The sequence below is a fragment of the Ruditapes philippinarum genome, unplaced genomic scaffold, assembly GCF_026571515.1.
Source record: "Ruditapes philippinarum isolate M1 unplaced genomic scaffold, ASM2657151v2 ctg969_1_1_1_1, whole genome shotgun sequence".
NCBI classification, from domain to species: Eukaryota; Metazoa; Mollusca; class Bivalvia; order Venerida; family Veneridae; genus Ruditapes; species Ruditapes philippinarum.
In genome coordinates this window covers 116091-134843 of record NW_026856978.1, presented here as the reverse complement: position 1 = coordinate 134843, position 18753 = coordinate 116091, and the positions used below count along the sequence as shown (strand labels likewise).

Genomic DNA, 18753 nt, shown 5'->3' with positions numbered 1-18753 from the left:
TTTTGTATTCATGTTAACATCCAATTTCTACAGTTTTATCTAGATCAAGATATTTTAAAACTCAAAAATAATAAATGAATTTAGACTGAAGATCAGTATCATCAGTTGCCTTTCTTTTAAGCAATTGTATGAATAGTTCAAAATATTCTTTCAACAGTAGTATATCTTCCTTTGTGTATTGTCTTTACTGACAATTTTCATCAAAAGAAGACGCAGATTAAAAACTTCTTAAGGTATTTCCTTCCATATTCAATTAAAGAAAACAAAAGATCGCCCAAAACAACAAAATTGTAATGTTGCAGGCTCGCTCCGATTGAGCGTTGTTCATGGACGGCACAAGTCTGAAAACTTTAAATGAATGTACAATATTAAAGGATTAATACTATTTAGTTGTTATGAAAGAAAATATCTGCACAAATTATTAATTGTAACCCAATTAGATAAATTGAAATTGACAAACTATCAGTTGTGCTTGCGCTCTACAAAACCTCTTGCAAACTAACTTGCATGTTTTAGATCTTTAACAAAAAAAAACGTTATTTAATATTCAAATAAATTATCTGAATCGTACCAAAGTATGCAGGAAAAGTTGAATACTTCTAACTTTTAATATGTCGAATTCCAAGAAACTTTCGCGATACAAAATGTCTCGTTTTCGCGGTGTGAGACTTTTACGCAACAATAGCAACCGCGAATTTTGCAAATATTCAGTCGTCTTAATAAAGATTATTATAAAGTAAATTCTATACTCGTGAGAAACCAGTATAACATACGATACTGACAAAAGTGTTCTGTAAACATTAAGTACGTCCAAGGTTTGACATTTATTTAGATTGTACCTATCAACAGTGAATGTTTTATAATGTTTGACATAATTTATACATACGGGAAATATAAAAGTATATAGGCAGCATGTGTGAATATACAACAATCATTAGTCTTTGAAAATATCACCAGTTTAAGTTAACAATCTTAACTATGAAGCAAGCTCTAAACAAATACTAAAACCCAAGATTTTCATTGAACATTACAATACTTTACGTTAAAAAAGAAATATTACATAAAGGCGCTTCCATACTAAAGTATATATCTATCTTATATTCATTTTAAGACAAGGTTAACATTATATAACCAAAGAGTGTGCAAGGAAAGGTTAAACATTATTAAATTTTCTTTTGTTTTTACATATACGAATTCAGTTCCAAAAATAATGTTTTCATTAAGAATTGTTCAAGGATTTAATCTTTGGGCTTTATTTCTCATTTCTCTGAATGATAATTCATTCGGCGCTCTTTATGATATCAAGCCTGTTGGTCGCGTTTCAAGTTTGGACTACGAGAATACCTTGATGCAGCTTTTGTTGGAAGTGAAGACTGAAGTGTCATAACTGACAAAAGAAATAAAGGAATTGAAGGAGACTAAACAGGGTAAGTACAAACTCATTTCATGTGCTACTTTTAGTGTGAACCCACAAACGCATAACTTCTGTTAATTTTATTTAAACCTAATTACAAGTCCAAGTTTTGTTAAGACAAGGAAAATCCCATCGAGAATCAGACAACTGGAATATGTTTAACTGCAATCATACTTTGCAATAATGCGATACAAACATGCTTTGGCAGAAAATTGTAAAAAAAGGCTCTCATATTGACACACAGATAAACAGAGTACTGTGTGAAGTGAATACTGTAGTTTAAAAGATTAAATATGTCTTTAGACTTTCAATCATTTCATGTAAAGAGTGAAAAATAGATCTTGAAATATTACATGAAATAAATCATATGCTCAAATTTTTATAACTATAACGTGTGGTCTTAGCTATTAAAAACACATATTTTCAATTGAGCAAACATTTTTATTCGTTTGCGTCATGGTATTTACATAACAATTGTGTTTTAAGCTTTTGCCTTTTTATTTCACTTGTTTAAAAGAAAGTGCAACTACTTCAATGACTTTGACTCTTGCTATGCCATAACCATAATGTTAACAAAAGCATCCAATTTCAATTCGGAATTCCCAATCTTTGTAATGTTTTGAGGATTTTTTTGTATAGGTAAATAGTCGATAAGGGATTTAAAGTCGGTAAGATGATGCGAAGGGCGCGATTGCTTTGTTACTTTGAAGGTCAATATATTTTAATTTCGAACCCAAACTAAAGCCAAAGCATATTTTCCCACCACCTGTAAAATATTTCTAATATTTTCCACCTTCACAACTACAAAATGTAGTTGTTTTGAGCCAAGTGCTGCTGTATTGAAACCTTTGTTTAAACATGCCTTATAAATTAAATTAAAAAAAAAACTGAAAAATTAATTCCCCCGGTGAATAAAGTTCTAATTTAAAAAGTCGTTATACATTTGTTACTAAATATTTATTCTTTATTGCTTTGCTATAAAAATTCCTTAATTCCAATTATTTGAATGAATCTTATTTTTAATTTTTGTTAGATGGAATCAGAACCAATTACAGCATTTCTACAACGAACATTGACAAGACTTTGCTTGAATTGAAGAGCGATGTGGCTACACAGGCCACAGAAATTGATAAACTAAAACAAAGCGGTATTTAAACCTCAAAATTATTATTAATCGAACATAACAAACAGTGATGAGACAAAATCAAATCTAAATTTTAAGAGTCGATATGTAATGTAAACGGAATCTTGTTTACATGTACTTGAATACTATTTGCAATATAATGTCCTAAATATATTGATACACTAAACCTGTCATTATGAAAATTCGTATTTTTTATAGATTTTGAGGCTGTATCAATTAGAATGATACATTAAAACAACCCTGACACTTCAAAAGACTTTGCTACATGTGATTCACAAATACTTGAATTTTGTGCTATTTTCTTATTCATAAATAAATGACTAAAAAAATGTCATATAGATGAAAGTCGTAAAATAAAAATAAATATCAAGAACAGACAAGAAATTCATATTGAAACGAGCAATGTGTTTTCTCATTGCTTTCCTTGCTTTGATTGTTTAGAGGACACGCATTCCTTTTCGTTCGAACTATGCGCCGATTTTAATAAAATAGCATGGATGTGTCACATTGAAGGTTTCTTGATAACTGTTGTATGTTTCTTAATTCAAAATTACACCTTTTGTTTAAATGTCAAATTCTTTAAAAGCTGTGTAAACTGTCGATTTAATATTTTGAAACGTTTATAATTGTTGAATGCTTATGTAAAATGTGCTTTGGAATTTTAATAATTTTGTTAAGGAGTAAAAAGGTATAATACTGTAGAATGCTTATTTCAGACCATCAAACGGTAGCATTTATGGCACAGCTATCTAAAGATCTGGTGAATCCACCACAACACACGGTCGTGGTATTTGATTCGGTTTTGACATTATATTGGGGGTGCTTACAAACCGAGTTCTGGAGTGTTCCTCGCACCTGTTAACGGAACATACACGATACATCTTGTTGCAAGTTCAACACCAAAGACAACATCTGAATATGTAAGTTCTATTCATATTTATTAAAATCTCATGACAGACAAACATATGTACAATATAATATAACGTACTACATGTATAATATACACTGTGGCCTAGTTTTACATATAGATTTACCGTTAACTGTATGCTTACCTCAATTTTACTGCTTTTACTGAGCGTCCAGGCCGCCATTTAATGAGCCCATTGTACGATTTTGGTCACGTGATCATCCGTAGTGATATACTAGTAATCGTTCAGCACAATATTTGTAATTTATTTTTTCCATCAATATTGTAATAGATAGTGGGTGTAGTCCAGGTTTTTAATGTATTGTATTAACAAACTGTTGTGCTTTTTTGTTCTTTTCTACATATTTCGGATAATACGTATACCGTTCAATATTTTACGCTATCTTCTTTCAGCTTCATTTGTACATCATGCACAACATGCTGAAAGTTGGTTACATTTTCTTGGACCAAAATTCTGATCGCTGGATTATGCAATCCGCGGCTATTGTCGTCCAACTACGTGCCGGTGACACCGTATTTGTTAAAATTTGAAACACAAACCCGAAAGGAACGCTCGCGGGTTCTAACTTTCAAACAGTCTTCAGTGGTTTTCTGATCAAATGAATGTGCTTTGAAAATAAACTGTCTACGGATATTGTCAAATTGAAATTCATCACATTCCCTCTCATTCTACGTTACATCTCTATAATGAAACTGTATTTTCACGATCTAATTATGTTTAGGTATCTTTTCCACATTATGAATAAGCGTAATGATATCCCAGTGACACTAGATAGTAAAATAAGTTTTCTGCTTTATTAAAAACAGGTTTGGAAGCAACTTTGCTAAAATTTTGAAGTAATTCTGATAATACATTACTTGCTTTATCTTTTATTTCAAGATTACACTATACATAAAATACATAATCTACAACTATCTACAGAAAATCTATAAAACTTCTAAAAGAATACATGTATATCATAATGAACAACCCGAATAAAGGCTGGAAAGGGATATTGTCTTATGTTGTTTATAACTTCCGCTTATAAAATGATATTTGCCATTGAAACCCATGCAAATTAGGACTGTAACTAATAACTTGAACTTTTGTGAGGTTTAGAACCTATGTGGAACCTTTGCTCGTGTAGTATTCATATATACATGTATGTAAATGTGAATAAAACAAATTATGTTGATGAATGACGAAGTGTAAAGCTGATTTATATAAAGTTGGTGGAGATGTACGTAAAATGTATTACATTTGTAAAAATTTATGTAACACTCAGTTAAGTAATCAAAGTGTGGATATTAATAACATTTTATAAACGTTTTAACCATTGTAAGACACACACAGCTAAAATAAATAGTGCAATGTTTGGAAGTAATCGCTTTGACCCGTTGACATTTTCAGATTCAATCTTTATCACTGTAGGACATTCCTCCGGCGCATTTTCTTCAAGAATAAGTTCTTTATCACAAGAATCGAGTGCAGCATAAAATTTCATAATAGCGAGCACATCTGGTGATTCCTTTTCAATATTTAATCGAGCCCAGTCGTCAACTGTGCCTAAAAACGCAATGAACATTTGATATCACATATATATCTAAATTACTTTCAAAGTCATTAAAGTGAAAGAAACGTGTTCATTTTCAAAGTCTTGAATAAAAGTGTTTTATGTTCATGTCTTTTTCAATAGACAGATGATTTAAACAAGGCAGAAAACGGATGTCAGGAAACAAACAAGTCATGTTAATGATGGTAGTCAAACTGCATTGTAATCCCTGCTTGAAAGAATTTAAAAACCTTATTTATTTTTCATTTTTTCTTTTGAAAATCGCTACACATGCATTACTTTAGCAACGTAATTTGGAATATAGATTGTAATATAATATAAATATCTATTTTATTTGTTTAGTAGATTTATATTTCATTTGTTTTTGGTTTTACATAAAAATTCTGAAAATATGGAAACTTTTTGAATTTCAGAAAAGTTTCAGATCAAATTCCAATACAAAAATGTCCATCGTATTAAGGGACACCTACCTTTTCTATAGCAGGAAGACTGTTTAAGTCTTCTAGCCACAGGCAGACATTCTTTCCTGCATCCGATATGCGGTGAACAATTTTCCATCACGAGGTCATACGTTGCTTTCATGCTTGGCTTGCTTATATCGTGTAGGTCATTAAAATGACAGCCATGTATAACGTCGCTGATATTGAACGCACAAAGTGTGACATCTTTCCATGCCGTGCATGATGGATCAGGAATATTTTCTACAATTAAAAATACACAGGAAGCAAAGATAATAAATGAAATATAATGTTTAACCAATGACAAAAGTTATGAAAATGTCTTACGTCTATATCATTAAAACAGACAAACGCCTTACATCCAGAAGACATAGAGGATATTTGTTTGTTTGTGTGTAAGATGAAATTTTATTTCATCGAGTGAGCTTTAAAAACAGTATTCTCACGAGTGGCGTAGCCACAAGTGAGAATACTGTTTTTAAAGTTCACGAGATGAAATAAAATTAAATCTTACACAACAAACAGACAAATTTTCTTTTTATTTTATGCTTTAAAACAAGTTAAAACGAAATTTCCACAATTTTTACGTTAATATTAAAATCTGTTTCCCCCATTGAGAGCCCCATTTAGACAGAATTTCTCATTTAAAACAAGAAGTCTTGAGCTGAAAATAAGTCCGCCAATCAAGGTTAAATGACGGTGATATTTATTCATTTTATTAAAAAAATATGAATGATCGCTTGTTTTAATAATAAAAACAAACAATTCTTGCAGGAGAAAATTCCAACCATCCATCCATATTTCTGTTACTTACTGCGAATTTATATTATACCTGGCTTTCTAAAATGTAAACGGCAGCCATTTTTTAAAGTTGTGTATTTCATGGGAGGAAAATAATTGTATAAGATTCAGAAGGATATAATTTAGATTTGTTAGTCATACACCTTTTTAAAGAAAGAAAACTTATTTTGGGATTGTAACAGACAAAAAATTGGTGTTGACAGAAGTGAAAACATTCAGAAAAGGAGCTAGGAAAATGGAAAACTTAGAAGCTTGCTGAAGGAACGTTGGGTTGTTTTACTTATTTTAGGAGTGATGGCTGTCAATGCTTTTCAATTTTTCATAAAGCATACGGCAGTTATTGCTCGTAGGATACTTAAATATGCCCAAATGTCATCAAGAGCAGTTTTGCATGGGGAAGGAATGTATTTTTCAGACTGTAAAAACGAAACAAAAAAATTTAGAGACGAAATTTGGTGATTGGAATAGAAGTTAGTTTTCCCTCTGCGTTACTTTTGACATTTAAGTTATTTATCTATTTCAGCTTAGCTATTTCTTTTAACAGCCTGACATTGTCAGAATTGTCCGTACAAATAAAATTGAGGTACCACATGGGGAAAATCTTAAAAAAGTAGTTTCGTCATTGAAAAAAGTGAAATTATATTTTGATAATTTTCACTGTGAAATTATCAAATATAATTTTCACGGATAAATCAGTAATCCACTGAAAAGCATAAAATAAAAAAAAATATATGGCTTTATACTCGTATTTCATCATTTTAGGTTATTTTATTCACTCCAGCCACGATACGGATGAGAAAACTTGACAGGACGTATTAAGCCAATACAAATTTGTAAGGTAAAAGGGCCTGAATTATATTTATTCTCTGGCTTATGAAGTTCATTACAAGTTTTGTCGCGCCGTTTCGTTTTGTCACGTCAAACTATGGTTGACGATTCAATTAATAATTATGTGTGGCGATTCTGCAGACATTTAATTACAAATTTACAATAACACAAGCAAGAAACTTCTGCATGTTTAACTTTAATGTTTTTACTCCTCGTAATAGACTTTTATATTCTATATCAATTCATTGGTTGATGTTGTTTCAATGTGTCTTTTACACCATTTTTCTTTGACAGAACGTGAAAAACGCAACACACCCGCAATCGTGATAAAATGCGAGATAACTAAACACATAACTTAACATAACCTAAATGGTGAAAAAACATGGCCAATATCCCACAAAGCAATACGTTCTAGGCAAACTATTGCTGTGGCAGACGGGGACAAAGTGTTAACGTACAATTGTTACAGCTACAGGTAGTAAAAAGTTGTGTTGTATATAAGGAAAAACCCATGAATGCATATGTACATCCACCTACCTTTAGGGTAATAGGTTATAAACCCGTAGCACATTTCGTCGTAAGTACCATCGCCCCAAAATGTTGTTGTTGTTCTCGACATAGAGTTAAAGTTACATTCCGTCTTTAGCTCATCGCCAGGCTTCAGGATTAATGGTGTTTCGTATCTGTTAACATTATAATACATTTTTAATCTTCTGAATTCATCCTCGGATTATCATTTTCATACTTTTGATCTATTACAAAATGTTAAAATTAAGTGCCTTACAAGAAAAAAATTACCAACAATTTGCCTCTACAGCCAAAGATCTTGCAAATAAAAGATGACCAAAACGTAAAAAACTATGATTTACAAAAATTATCCTAAACTATCATGGAACATAATCTATCGTCGATTCCCTAGGTGGATGTGGGAGATAAACAATTACATTTGGAATACTCACATATGTAATTCAGGAGTGTTGTAGTCATATTTAGGATCATATGTAATATCTTGTATTTTCCTACCTTCACGTATAAGTTCTACCTTTTGAGATACACCTTAAAGTATACAAAAAGCAAAAATGCCAATGTAAATAACATTTAAACATTGTTATATATTGAGTTAACTTTTTATACATTCACAATGATTAAAACTGTTTCTTTATAAAACGATAAACTATGCTCAAAATTGATATTAGGTAATATTAAACAATTATTGACTAGTGAGCCATTGAATATGATGTGATATTTACCGGCAGATGACATATTGACCGAGGCGATAGCCGAGGTCAATATGACTTTCTGCCGGTGAATATCACATCATATTCAATGGCTCACTAGTCAATAATTGTTTTATTATATGAATATGCTAAGAAATTTTTAAAAAATCACAAATGTACAACATTATATACATGTACAAATTTTACCTCGTTGAAGCGCGGGAAAAAGGACGCACGTGTTAGGCGTGCAACGACTAGTACGCGAACGCTGCGCATACAAAAATAATTCAAGTTTATACTCATCATTGCGGTGTAGCCTTTAAGTATAATAGTCAAGTAATGATACTTTAATTGAGAAATATGCCATAAAGAACAAAAAGCGACACTTATTTCTTTTAATTAACTGTGTAATTAACAGTCTACGTTGTATGATCATTGAATATGAGTCTCAATCTATTTTTAGACTGGGAAAATCCAATTCAGCCAGTGAATATGATACTACACCCAGTGAATATGAGTTTATAAAAAGATCTGTTGACTACGGTTTGGACCAATGAGATTGCAGCTATATTTAGATCATATAATAATGATTATTGATACACAGTCTCTTTATAAATATAAAATAAATAGGTTTTGACTTAATACAAAGCATATATGTTATGTTTAAAATCTACACAGTATGAGTAGACACAATGAACATGAATATATAGACCTTATTACAATACGATTTTTCCATAGCAACCAATGTTGAATTTCGCGCATGCGCATTCTGCGTAGGGCAAAAGCGCAATAATTTTGACAACAGTGCATGATACTTTAAGACTCCAATAGTCGTGATTCCATGTCATATCAACTAGAAAACAGTATTTTTGGGATGACTTAAAGCAGTAAGTACTTAAAACGTCAATTGATATCTATAATATATATAATAAATATACAGGACTAATAATCCAATGGTCAAAAGGCGCATCCAAAAGACGTCTGTTTAAGGTATCATTAGACGTCTTTTTCATCCGTAATTTAAATTTAAACAGCAGGGTGTTAAAGAATAAATTTTATTACCCCTGTATTACATAATATATTGTACACTTCCTTTGGATTGACCGGACGGTAAGTGTCAAACAGATTGACACGCGACCGTGATTGTTTGTTTCCAGCTAGACATTCAACGGGACGTTTTAAAACAATGACATAGTCAATCACGTACAATTATGAAAATCGTAATTTAAGCAACTTTTATATATACCAATCTCATCAATGTTTATTGTTTTGTGAAGTGACAATTAGTGTAGCTTGCATCAAAAAATGTGAACATGTGTTAAGAGGAACCGGATAAAATGAGTGTTATTTCGCTTTCCTTGAAGATTTTGAAAAAAATCTTTGTAAAATATATTTATGTGACTTTAAAATTATCTGTTTTGCATCACAGGCAAATAAAGGATATATCAGGTAAACTTAACACTAAACATGCATTATCACCGGGCCTGTTCAGACTATTTTAAGAATGTTTATTAACCTCGATTACATATGTTAAAAAAAATCTTATATCTTTTAACAAGTGAGTTATCTCCATTTAAACAAAAGATATAACTCCACATTATCTTAAAAAAAACTCACTGCCAGGTCCGTGACCATAAGCGGGCACACCGTCAGGGGCAATTCTTACACAATTTCATTGTACATGCTTTTTATGGAAATCTTGGCAACAAAGCTATAAAGGAATCTTTTCTATTTTTGTTTAAAGCTATTTTATATAATTTTCTACCTTTTACCTTAAACTAACTCGGAATTATCTATGAACTTTTTTTTCTATGTTTTTTTTTTTTTTTTTTATTTTTTTTTTATTTTTTATTTTTTTTTTTTTTTTTTGGTTTTCCCCTGCGCAGATTGCGCTTGTTCGGGGAAATACTACTTCTGGTCGATTTTTCATAGCAACGGACCGCGTCGTAAAAAGTTCTTTATAGTGCCATTAGAACAAAATTTGGCAGTTCATTTAAGAAAGGGCCAATTTTAGTTGACTTTTAAAAGGGAAAACAGCTTCCAATACATAGCTTATTCATTTTTATGCAAATAAAGACATTTTCTGTAAGAATTTCAAAGATTTCAATAAATTTCCGTGATTAAAATATTTTTCATCATGATGAGCATAGTACATCTTTAATTATAGAGACGTTGAATTTATTTTTGTATAATTTTGTCAGCAGTAGAAATGTTTCTTAGTATCTTGTTTCTTAAAGATGTACCCGTGTTTTGTAAGCTAACAGTACAATGGCCTTTTACCGGTACTTTTACATGTGGTTAAGTTAAATGCTCAATATTTTTCCCTTCTTTAGAACTGACAAACAAGAGTCTTACATTAAATAATGGTTTTAGAGCATGTTAGATGCTTATCACCTGAAGAAATTATAACGGAATGTAAATATTGTGTCATAAAGTAGTGAAATGTCGCAGCTCAAACGAAACAAAGGGATCGTTGACTCTGCTGTGAGTTCTGGACCTGGTGTAGAGGGGTCTGTAAAAAGACAAGTATGCGCTACTCAAAATATTTATTCTTCCCTACAACAAAACCGTGACCTGCGCCAACAATTTCTCAATTCAAGTGCGCAAGCGTTGTGCAGATTAGCGGGGAAATTGAAATATTAGCGAGAAAAGTTAATCGAAGATATTGAAAAGGTTATAAAGTACTATTATGTATAGGTAACGGCTATTGGATATGAGATATGAGCTATGCTATATGAATTAAAGAAATAACTACGGAAAACAATAAGGGACATGGAAATTAACATATAAATATACAGAGACAAGCATGGTCACGAACAGACTAAAAATATACAGCACTTGACAAGACGGACAATGTATACTTGACCCTGCGACAGAAATATAAACAAAAGGGTGTTTTGACTTCCATACAAAACAATTAATGAAAATGAATGTACTATTTGCCAAAAGCAATAGAAGAGGAAGACAGGTCAGGTAATGGACCATTTAGTAATTTGTTTGAAACTATCTTAGAATACAAAAAAAGAGAAGATTTTGAAATAAATAAAAATGAAAGCACTTTCACACACCTTTTTATGCCTCATAAATTTAGCATTATGTATGTTCTAGATGTTTTAAAGATGGCTTTATGTTTTGAAAAATATCATACCTAGACCATGCATATGGTTGAAAGCCACCGGAACTTTGACCTCATTCTTGATAAGTGAATTTGTACATTCAGATGAGCAGACCCCATTAAATTTTACGAGTTCCTCCCCTGGTGGTATTACGATATGATCTTGCCCTACGACAAATATTCCAGCGTCGTGCGGTCGTAATTTCTTCGTTAGATGTACAATCATACCGGAACTGTCCGTGTAGTCGGAGCGTCGTTCCGGGTTATTCCAGTGAAGCTATAAATAGAACAAGTTTGCTTCTTTAAAAAGAAGCATGCGAGAGGTCTTTTTGCTGCTGTGGAAAATTTGTTTAATTCGAAAATATTTGGGGATATTTTTGCATAACAGACACAATGAATGTTTATAAATTACAATTATTAAACAAAATAGAATTCATTATATAAATTATATTGCAATGAAAGTTTGTTTTACATTTCATCTTTTTTAATGTTTTAAAAGATTATATGCCGGAGAAATGGACTTTTTTCTTGGCGCATTAGGGATACTTTTTCTACAAAAAAATGTAAAATTACTTAATGTAAATTAAATGATATATATCATTTATATTTGTATTTTAAATTCAGTTCCCTTTGTAGAAAAATTATATATATATTAAAAGTATTTTCAAAATAAAAGTTTCTTGTAAAGTTCAATAAGCAAATTTTCTGTCACTGTTTTGTTAAATATAAGGAAGCATTTCCTCTACATTTTCCAAAACGAGTATAAAGTATGTTAATCAAACAAGTTTACATAAAAAATGTTGATATCATTTGATTGGAATAAACAGTAAATACTGTTATATACTGTTATACTGTAAACAGTATATAAAGCTGCATGCCTCCAACCACAATATTAGAAGAAAATCAAACTTGAGATAACATTTGTGCCATTTGCGCCAAAAAATCTCCCTTTGCGTTATTTAGATATACCGGTTCAATACACGGTTCAATCGGTCATATAATGTTTGTTTGTTTCATTGTGCGCCTTTTTCCAACAGTATTTTAGTCATATAGGCGGGTAGTTTCCTAACCATCGTTCCTGGAGAGTTTCACCAGTACTAGACAACCTTCCTCCGCGCTGAACTAACAAAAAAGCATCTCCCGGGGATCGAACTCACGCCAGAGATTTACTGGATTATAAGTCATCGACTCTAACCCCTCGACCACGGAGGCGGCATAGATAGTGCCTGGTGATATTGTAAGTACAATGTTCACTGTAACTATTTATCAGACCATGAAATAGTAAAACGTTATTCAGAAAACAATACTGTAATCGATTTATACAGTTACGGAATGAAGCATCCATGCACGTAGTGTTAAGTAACGTAAATGATATTTTCCGATTTTTCTATGTACCGATTTGTTCACTTCGATGTTAATTTTTCGTTTAAGTTGAGCCGTGTTTTGAAACGGGGCATGCGCAAAACAATTTTTGTAAAATGCTCGTAATGATTTTAGGCTTAAAATGAGATTCATTCACTGCAATCAGATACGCAAAAATGGATGCCGCCAGCAATCAGTCTGAACATTATGGAGAGGTCTGATGACCTCTCCAATGATTTTCTGTCAATACAACCGGAAAATATTCGATATTTCAATATTTTGAGCACGAAATAGGCTAAATTATGTTTGTCTGTGTTTTTCTGACTTACCCTTTCGACTTTATAATAAACTATTCAGGAGGTTTAAAGCTTTTATATTTGAATAATAATTTTTAAATAACAGGTACATCTCTTTTGTGTTTCAACTTAACTGCTGTAACCATGTATATTTGAACAAATACTTATTGAAAACTTACCTGAATTACTCCGCGTTTATAACCGTTTCTTCCTATACGGAACCCCATATCCTTGTGTGCACACTCTCCGAGCATACCAAAGCTCCATATTCCTATGATTTGTACACAGTTTTTGTCCACTTCCATTGCACAATCATAAGGAACCCCGGGCGGATGTTCAGTATCTGATTCAATTATACAGAATATTTCAGTTATTTCTTACAAAAAATGTGGACAAATACCTTGTAAAAGGGTTAAATTAATCGTATGTCGTATGTATTTAATCAGAAGGAATTGTTCATATACCCCTGAAGAGTACTGACATTATTTATCTTAAAATTTAAACGGTGCGATCTGTTGATTCGTTATGATAAATGAGTGATAATGAGAAAGATGCAATATCTTTAATGCCCCATAGCACTAACTTTATTAAGTCTTAATACTTAGGGAACTGGAATCTATGATCCCGTAGGAAGATAATTATAAGCACTGAGTTGAAATACGGAAAAACTTTTTAACAGCTGTCGCCTGCTGATGTCAGTATCAATGGAATCGGGAGGTTCTTTGGGACAAATAAAAACAAAGCTTGGAGATCCGAACTGCCAAATGCTTGTAACAAGTCATAACTTCATGTAAAATGTTTCAATATATTTGTATTTACCTGTTCCATCACATCCAATCAGTAGAATATGGTGCATTATATTAAGATTGTCAAGAACTGGTTCGTTAGCAATCATGTGATAATCGCCATCTTGCGGGTAATCAAATACCATGCACTTGTAAATGGTTTCCCGCGAGTCTACCGGTGTTTCCGCCGGAAGTCGGAATGTCACATTTGTGGTACCTAAAATAATTGTATTTATTTCATCCATAATACATGTAATTATGTGTAATGAATAAGTAACAAATTGATGTACAGGTATATATTATTATGAAAACTGTTGTTTCAAAAATGTTAAGACCTTTTTACAGTACGATTTTTCCATAGCAACATATGTTGCATTTCGCGCATGAGCATTCTGCGTAGGGCAAAAGCGCAATAACGATAGCATACATTTAGCACACTTTAAGTCTTTAAAAGGCGTCAGTTATGTCACCCAGAAAAAAAGAAATTTTGGGATGAATTAAAGCGGTGAGCACTTAAAACAAGAATTGATATTTATGACAGATATACAAAATTAGCGGAATGGAACTACAGTGACACATTTAAGGTTCCGTGATAACCGCCGTATGAACACATCTGTGGATGTTTCAAAATTTAAAATTTCACCATTTCATGTTTAAATGTTGAATTCTGCTAAATCCGGTGCTAGGGGACGTGGACGGTAACTTGCACTTTCCAGTACCGTCCATGGACAGGAGCCTGCAACATAGTACAATTTTGCCATGTTGGGCTTTCTTTAGGGATTCTGCAATACTCTATTTTATTTTTTTTTATTGATATTTGAAGCGACAAATAGTGTACGTGACGTGTATTTCCATGTGATACACGGAACCGGATAAAATGTGTGTTATTCCACCACCCCTCTTAACTTCACAAGAGTTTAAAAAATTATTTCAATATAAATTGTGACTTATTAAAATCTGTTTGGCATCTCAGTCAAGCTAGGTAAAGGATAAAATTAGCTAAACTGAAAACTAAAAATGCATTATATCATGTGTTCCGACTTTTTTTCAGAATGATGTTTAACCTCGATTTAAAATTTATATAAAAATGTTTTATATTATATGTAATAAAAATATCAAAAATATGTGGACGTTTTCAACAACAATTTAATTACTAGTAAGTTCTACTTACCTTCCTCATGGATAGCTGGACATTGTAATCTGTTTGAGCCACATGTGACAAATGTTGTCTTTTCTTTACATTCTGGACTATTCCATGGGTTACAGATGCCTAATTATTAAGACAATTATAGTTTATCACTTAAGCGTTTCAACCAAAGACAGTTCTATTATAGACAACACATATTAGTGGGACTACAAATACTAAAACCCGAGCGTTAAGACCGTCATCGTGTCACTGTGTCACAAGTAGGATTGAAAGAATTATCTTGCTGTACCCTTTTATATTCTGATCCTCGAGACATTAAAGTTATACCTGTGACAAATGATTTGAATAGTGCCTATCTTTCCTCGCATGAAAAAGAGAGATATACAAGACATTTCAAATTTTGCCCTTTAGAAGCCCAAAAGGGCTCTAAAGGGGTTTTCGAATTTTGAAAATCGTTATGCTTTTGTTTTTAAAACCCCCCAAAAAAAATTTTTTTAATTTTTTTTCCCCAAAATAAATATATTTGTTTGTTTGATTCAAAGTCGTAGAGAATTCAATTTTGAGATATCAGAGGTACGTGTATGTAGGTTTACCAGGCTTTATGCCTGTGACTGCTCAACTTTTGTATCTTGCTATTTAATTTCCTCCAACTTTGACTCATCTGTTCACAACGAACAATTTAGCAGTAGAGCGTTGAATTGAAAATCGGGTGGCCCTTGTCCGATTTCGGACAGTGCATGTTACATCATGAAATCATTTCTACGGTCATTCGCACTATAATTCTGCTGCTGCCATATACAGAAGTTATCAGTTCCGTGCTAATGTTTGTTTACTTGGCATTGAACTAAATGAGTGATATTTTTTAAGATTCTGGTGCTTATTCTACCTGGGTGGGAAAGTTCCGTTTTTCTGGCAGGTTCCTTCCCAACCTCCCAAACACAATCAGGGTCCCCTAGCTCCTGTCCGTTCGACAGTCCATCTCCATCGCTATCCTTCAAACACAGAGTTCTATCCCATTTCTGAAACAAAGTTATCACTGAAGTAAAATTACATATGTAATTTTGTGACGAAAACATCTTATGACATGAACCTTTTAATATTCGTTATTATATGATCAAAAATGTCGCAAACAAGGGAAAGATTGTTTTAGTTTAACCAATTTACACAATTTCTTAAACTACAATGACATATGGTAACGAAACATGACCCCTGGAATATAATTATGCATTTTCGTCTTGATATGAAGAGAAGCGATTTTTTTTCTATATATCGCGATTTTAATTCTATTTCTTGATAACTATTGATAATTGATAACAACATTAAAATTTTCCGTGTACAATATAACGAAAAGTGAAAAGAAATTTGATATACAACCAATCTCAACGTAATGACGATCCAATCATATATTGTAGACTGTTCATTCGTTAAATTATATAGCAGAACCAAACAGTACTTAGCATCATTTTTAATCAGATTGATAGGGAAATCTTTTACTAATAAATAACAGGAATATACTTTTGGGCGTCATTTACCAAGTTTTCATCTTTGTAAAGAAATTTTATCAATATCAATAATTTTTCGAGCATTTAGAAACAAGAGATAAGATTTAAGTGTATAAAGAGCTATATCTTATGAAATCGATTTATAAAATTTGAAAAGGGTATCTATGTTGTCTCCATAATATTGTTGTTGATTCGCAAAAGAGTATTACATAGATTGTTTACATAGACTGTTACACGTGAAAAGTGGCGCGTGAACAAAATAAAAAAATTCGAAAAAAAAGTATGCCACTGCTTCATCTGATTAGCAATGATTTCGTGCACGCGGCATTCGCACAAATATAAAAAATACGACAATGTATTTCTTTCATACAAGCAGTTTGGAATTACTCTTTTTTTTAATTAAACCGATTGATCTAATAGCAAGCATCAGATATAGCTGTATAAAAGCACTGCATGTATGACTCAAATAACTACCTTCCCGTTTGCATGAAAATCTAGACCAAATACATTTCTCACACCTCCACCCTGTTCATTCTCATGTCCAACACCGTTCCAGACATCACCTTCTCTACAAGGATGGGGAACAATAGCACCATTCGGTATTTTGTCCTGGAAAAACCGGTAACCATGGCAATACGTTACTAACAGCAACACGCAGATGATATCACGTAATCTGTGAAAGGAACGAAATATTTTCTAAACACATGTGTAGGCTTCATAATGTTTCCTCGTATTTATCTAAAAAAAAATGTAATCAAATAAAGTGTTCTTTTTTTAATACGCATGATCTTGAGCCATCGTCTGAATTGGTTTATACGTCCGAAAAAATTTCGGCGTATACTGTTATGCACCTGGTCATCCGTCCGACCGTCTGTTTTCGTGTACCGTCTGTTTTTTCTAAACAGGTACTCGGCAGGAAACAATTATGAAACAATGAGCAGGTCAAAAGTCAAAGTCATGGTCACAATTGGTCATTTTGTATCAATTTCAAAATTTCTTGTCCGCTCTGTATGTTTTGAACATAAAAAGATATAAAAACTGTTTTGCAGATATATAACTTATAATGAGACGATGTGCCGAGCATAGGTTTTGGGCTTCCTGGAACCAAAAATATACGGTGTTCTTGTTTAAAGTTACTAAATAGATTAGTACTAGAGATTCATTTAAGAAGTACGTGATGTTCTCATTAAGAATAATTTCATAATTATCAGCATCATCATCATAATCGTATACCATTAACAATAATAATAATTATCATTATCATAAGATAAGATAATCATTATCAAAATAATTATATCAAATGACATTATTATTTTTTATTTATTTATAAATATAGTCCCCTTGCTACCGGTTTCATAATAATAATAACAAAGATGATGATGATCATAATAATAATGATGATGATGAAAGTGATGACGATGATGGTGATGATGATAAGAAATAATAATAATGATAATAATAATGATTATAATGAAAATAATAATAATAATAAAAATAATAATAATGATAATGGTTATAAAAATGGTAACGATTAATGATAATGATAATAATAATGGTTATAAAAATGATAACTATAAATTATAATGATAATAATAATGGTTATAAAAATGATAACAATAAATGATAATGATAATAATAATGGTTATAAAAATGATAACTATAAATGATAATGATAATAATCATGGTTATAAAAATGATAACGATAAATTATAATGATAATAATAATGGTTATAAAAATGATAACGATAAATGATAATGATAATGATAATGGTTATAAAAATGATAACGATAAATGATAATGATAATAATAATGGTTATAAAATGATAACGATAAATGATAATGATAATAATAATGGTTATAAAAATGATAACCATAAATGATAATGATAATAATAATGGTTATAAAAATGATAACGATAAATGATAATGATAATAATAATGGTTATAAAAATGATAACGATAAATGATAATGATAATAATAATGGTTATAAAAATGAAAACGATAATAAGGATGATGATGACGAAGACGACGAAATGATAATGATGAAGATAATAATATGTATACGAATTAAAATAAATAAGATTTTCAAGATTGATACAAATAATAATCTGTACATCTTTCCAAGATGACCAAAGAAAATAGACAACAGGGAAAATGTACAAGCATGAAAAGATATACATGTGATATTTACCTAACTGATAC

General features: G+C 31.5%; 1 protein-coding gene across 1 annotated transcript; it reads right to left on the bottom strand.

The window, feature by feature from the left end:
• Positions 1 to 4784: 4784 nt before the first annotated feature.
• LOC132748329 (tyramine beta-hydroxylase-like) lies at positions 4785 to 17786 on the bottom strand. The gene is made up of 11 exons (XM_060737911.1): positions 17725 to 17786; positions 17025 to 17223; positions 15935 to 16067; positions 15073 to 15171; positions 13936 to 14118; positions 13296 to 13459; positions 11492 to 11735; positions 8086 to 8182; positions 7664 to 7809; positions 5510 to 5740; positions 4785 to 5032 (listed from the first exon to the last, which is right to left on the bottom strand). Exons 1-11 carry the CDS (start codon positions 17784 to 17786, stop codon positions 4785 to 4787), a joined length of 1806 nt encoding a protein of 601 aa, XP_060593894.1.
• Between the last annotated feature and the right edge of the window lie 967 nt (positions 17787 to 18753).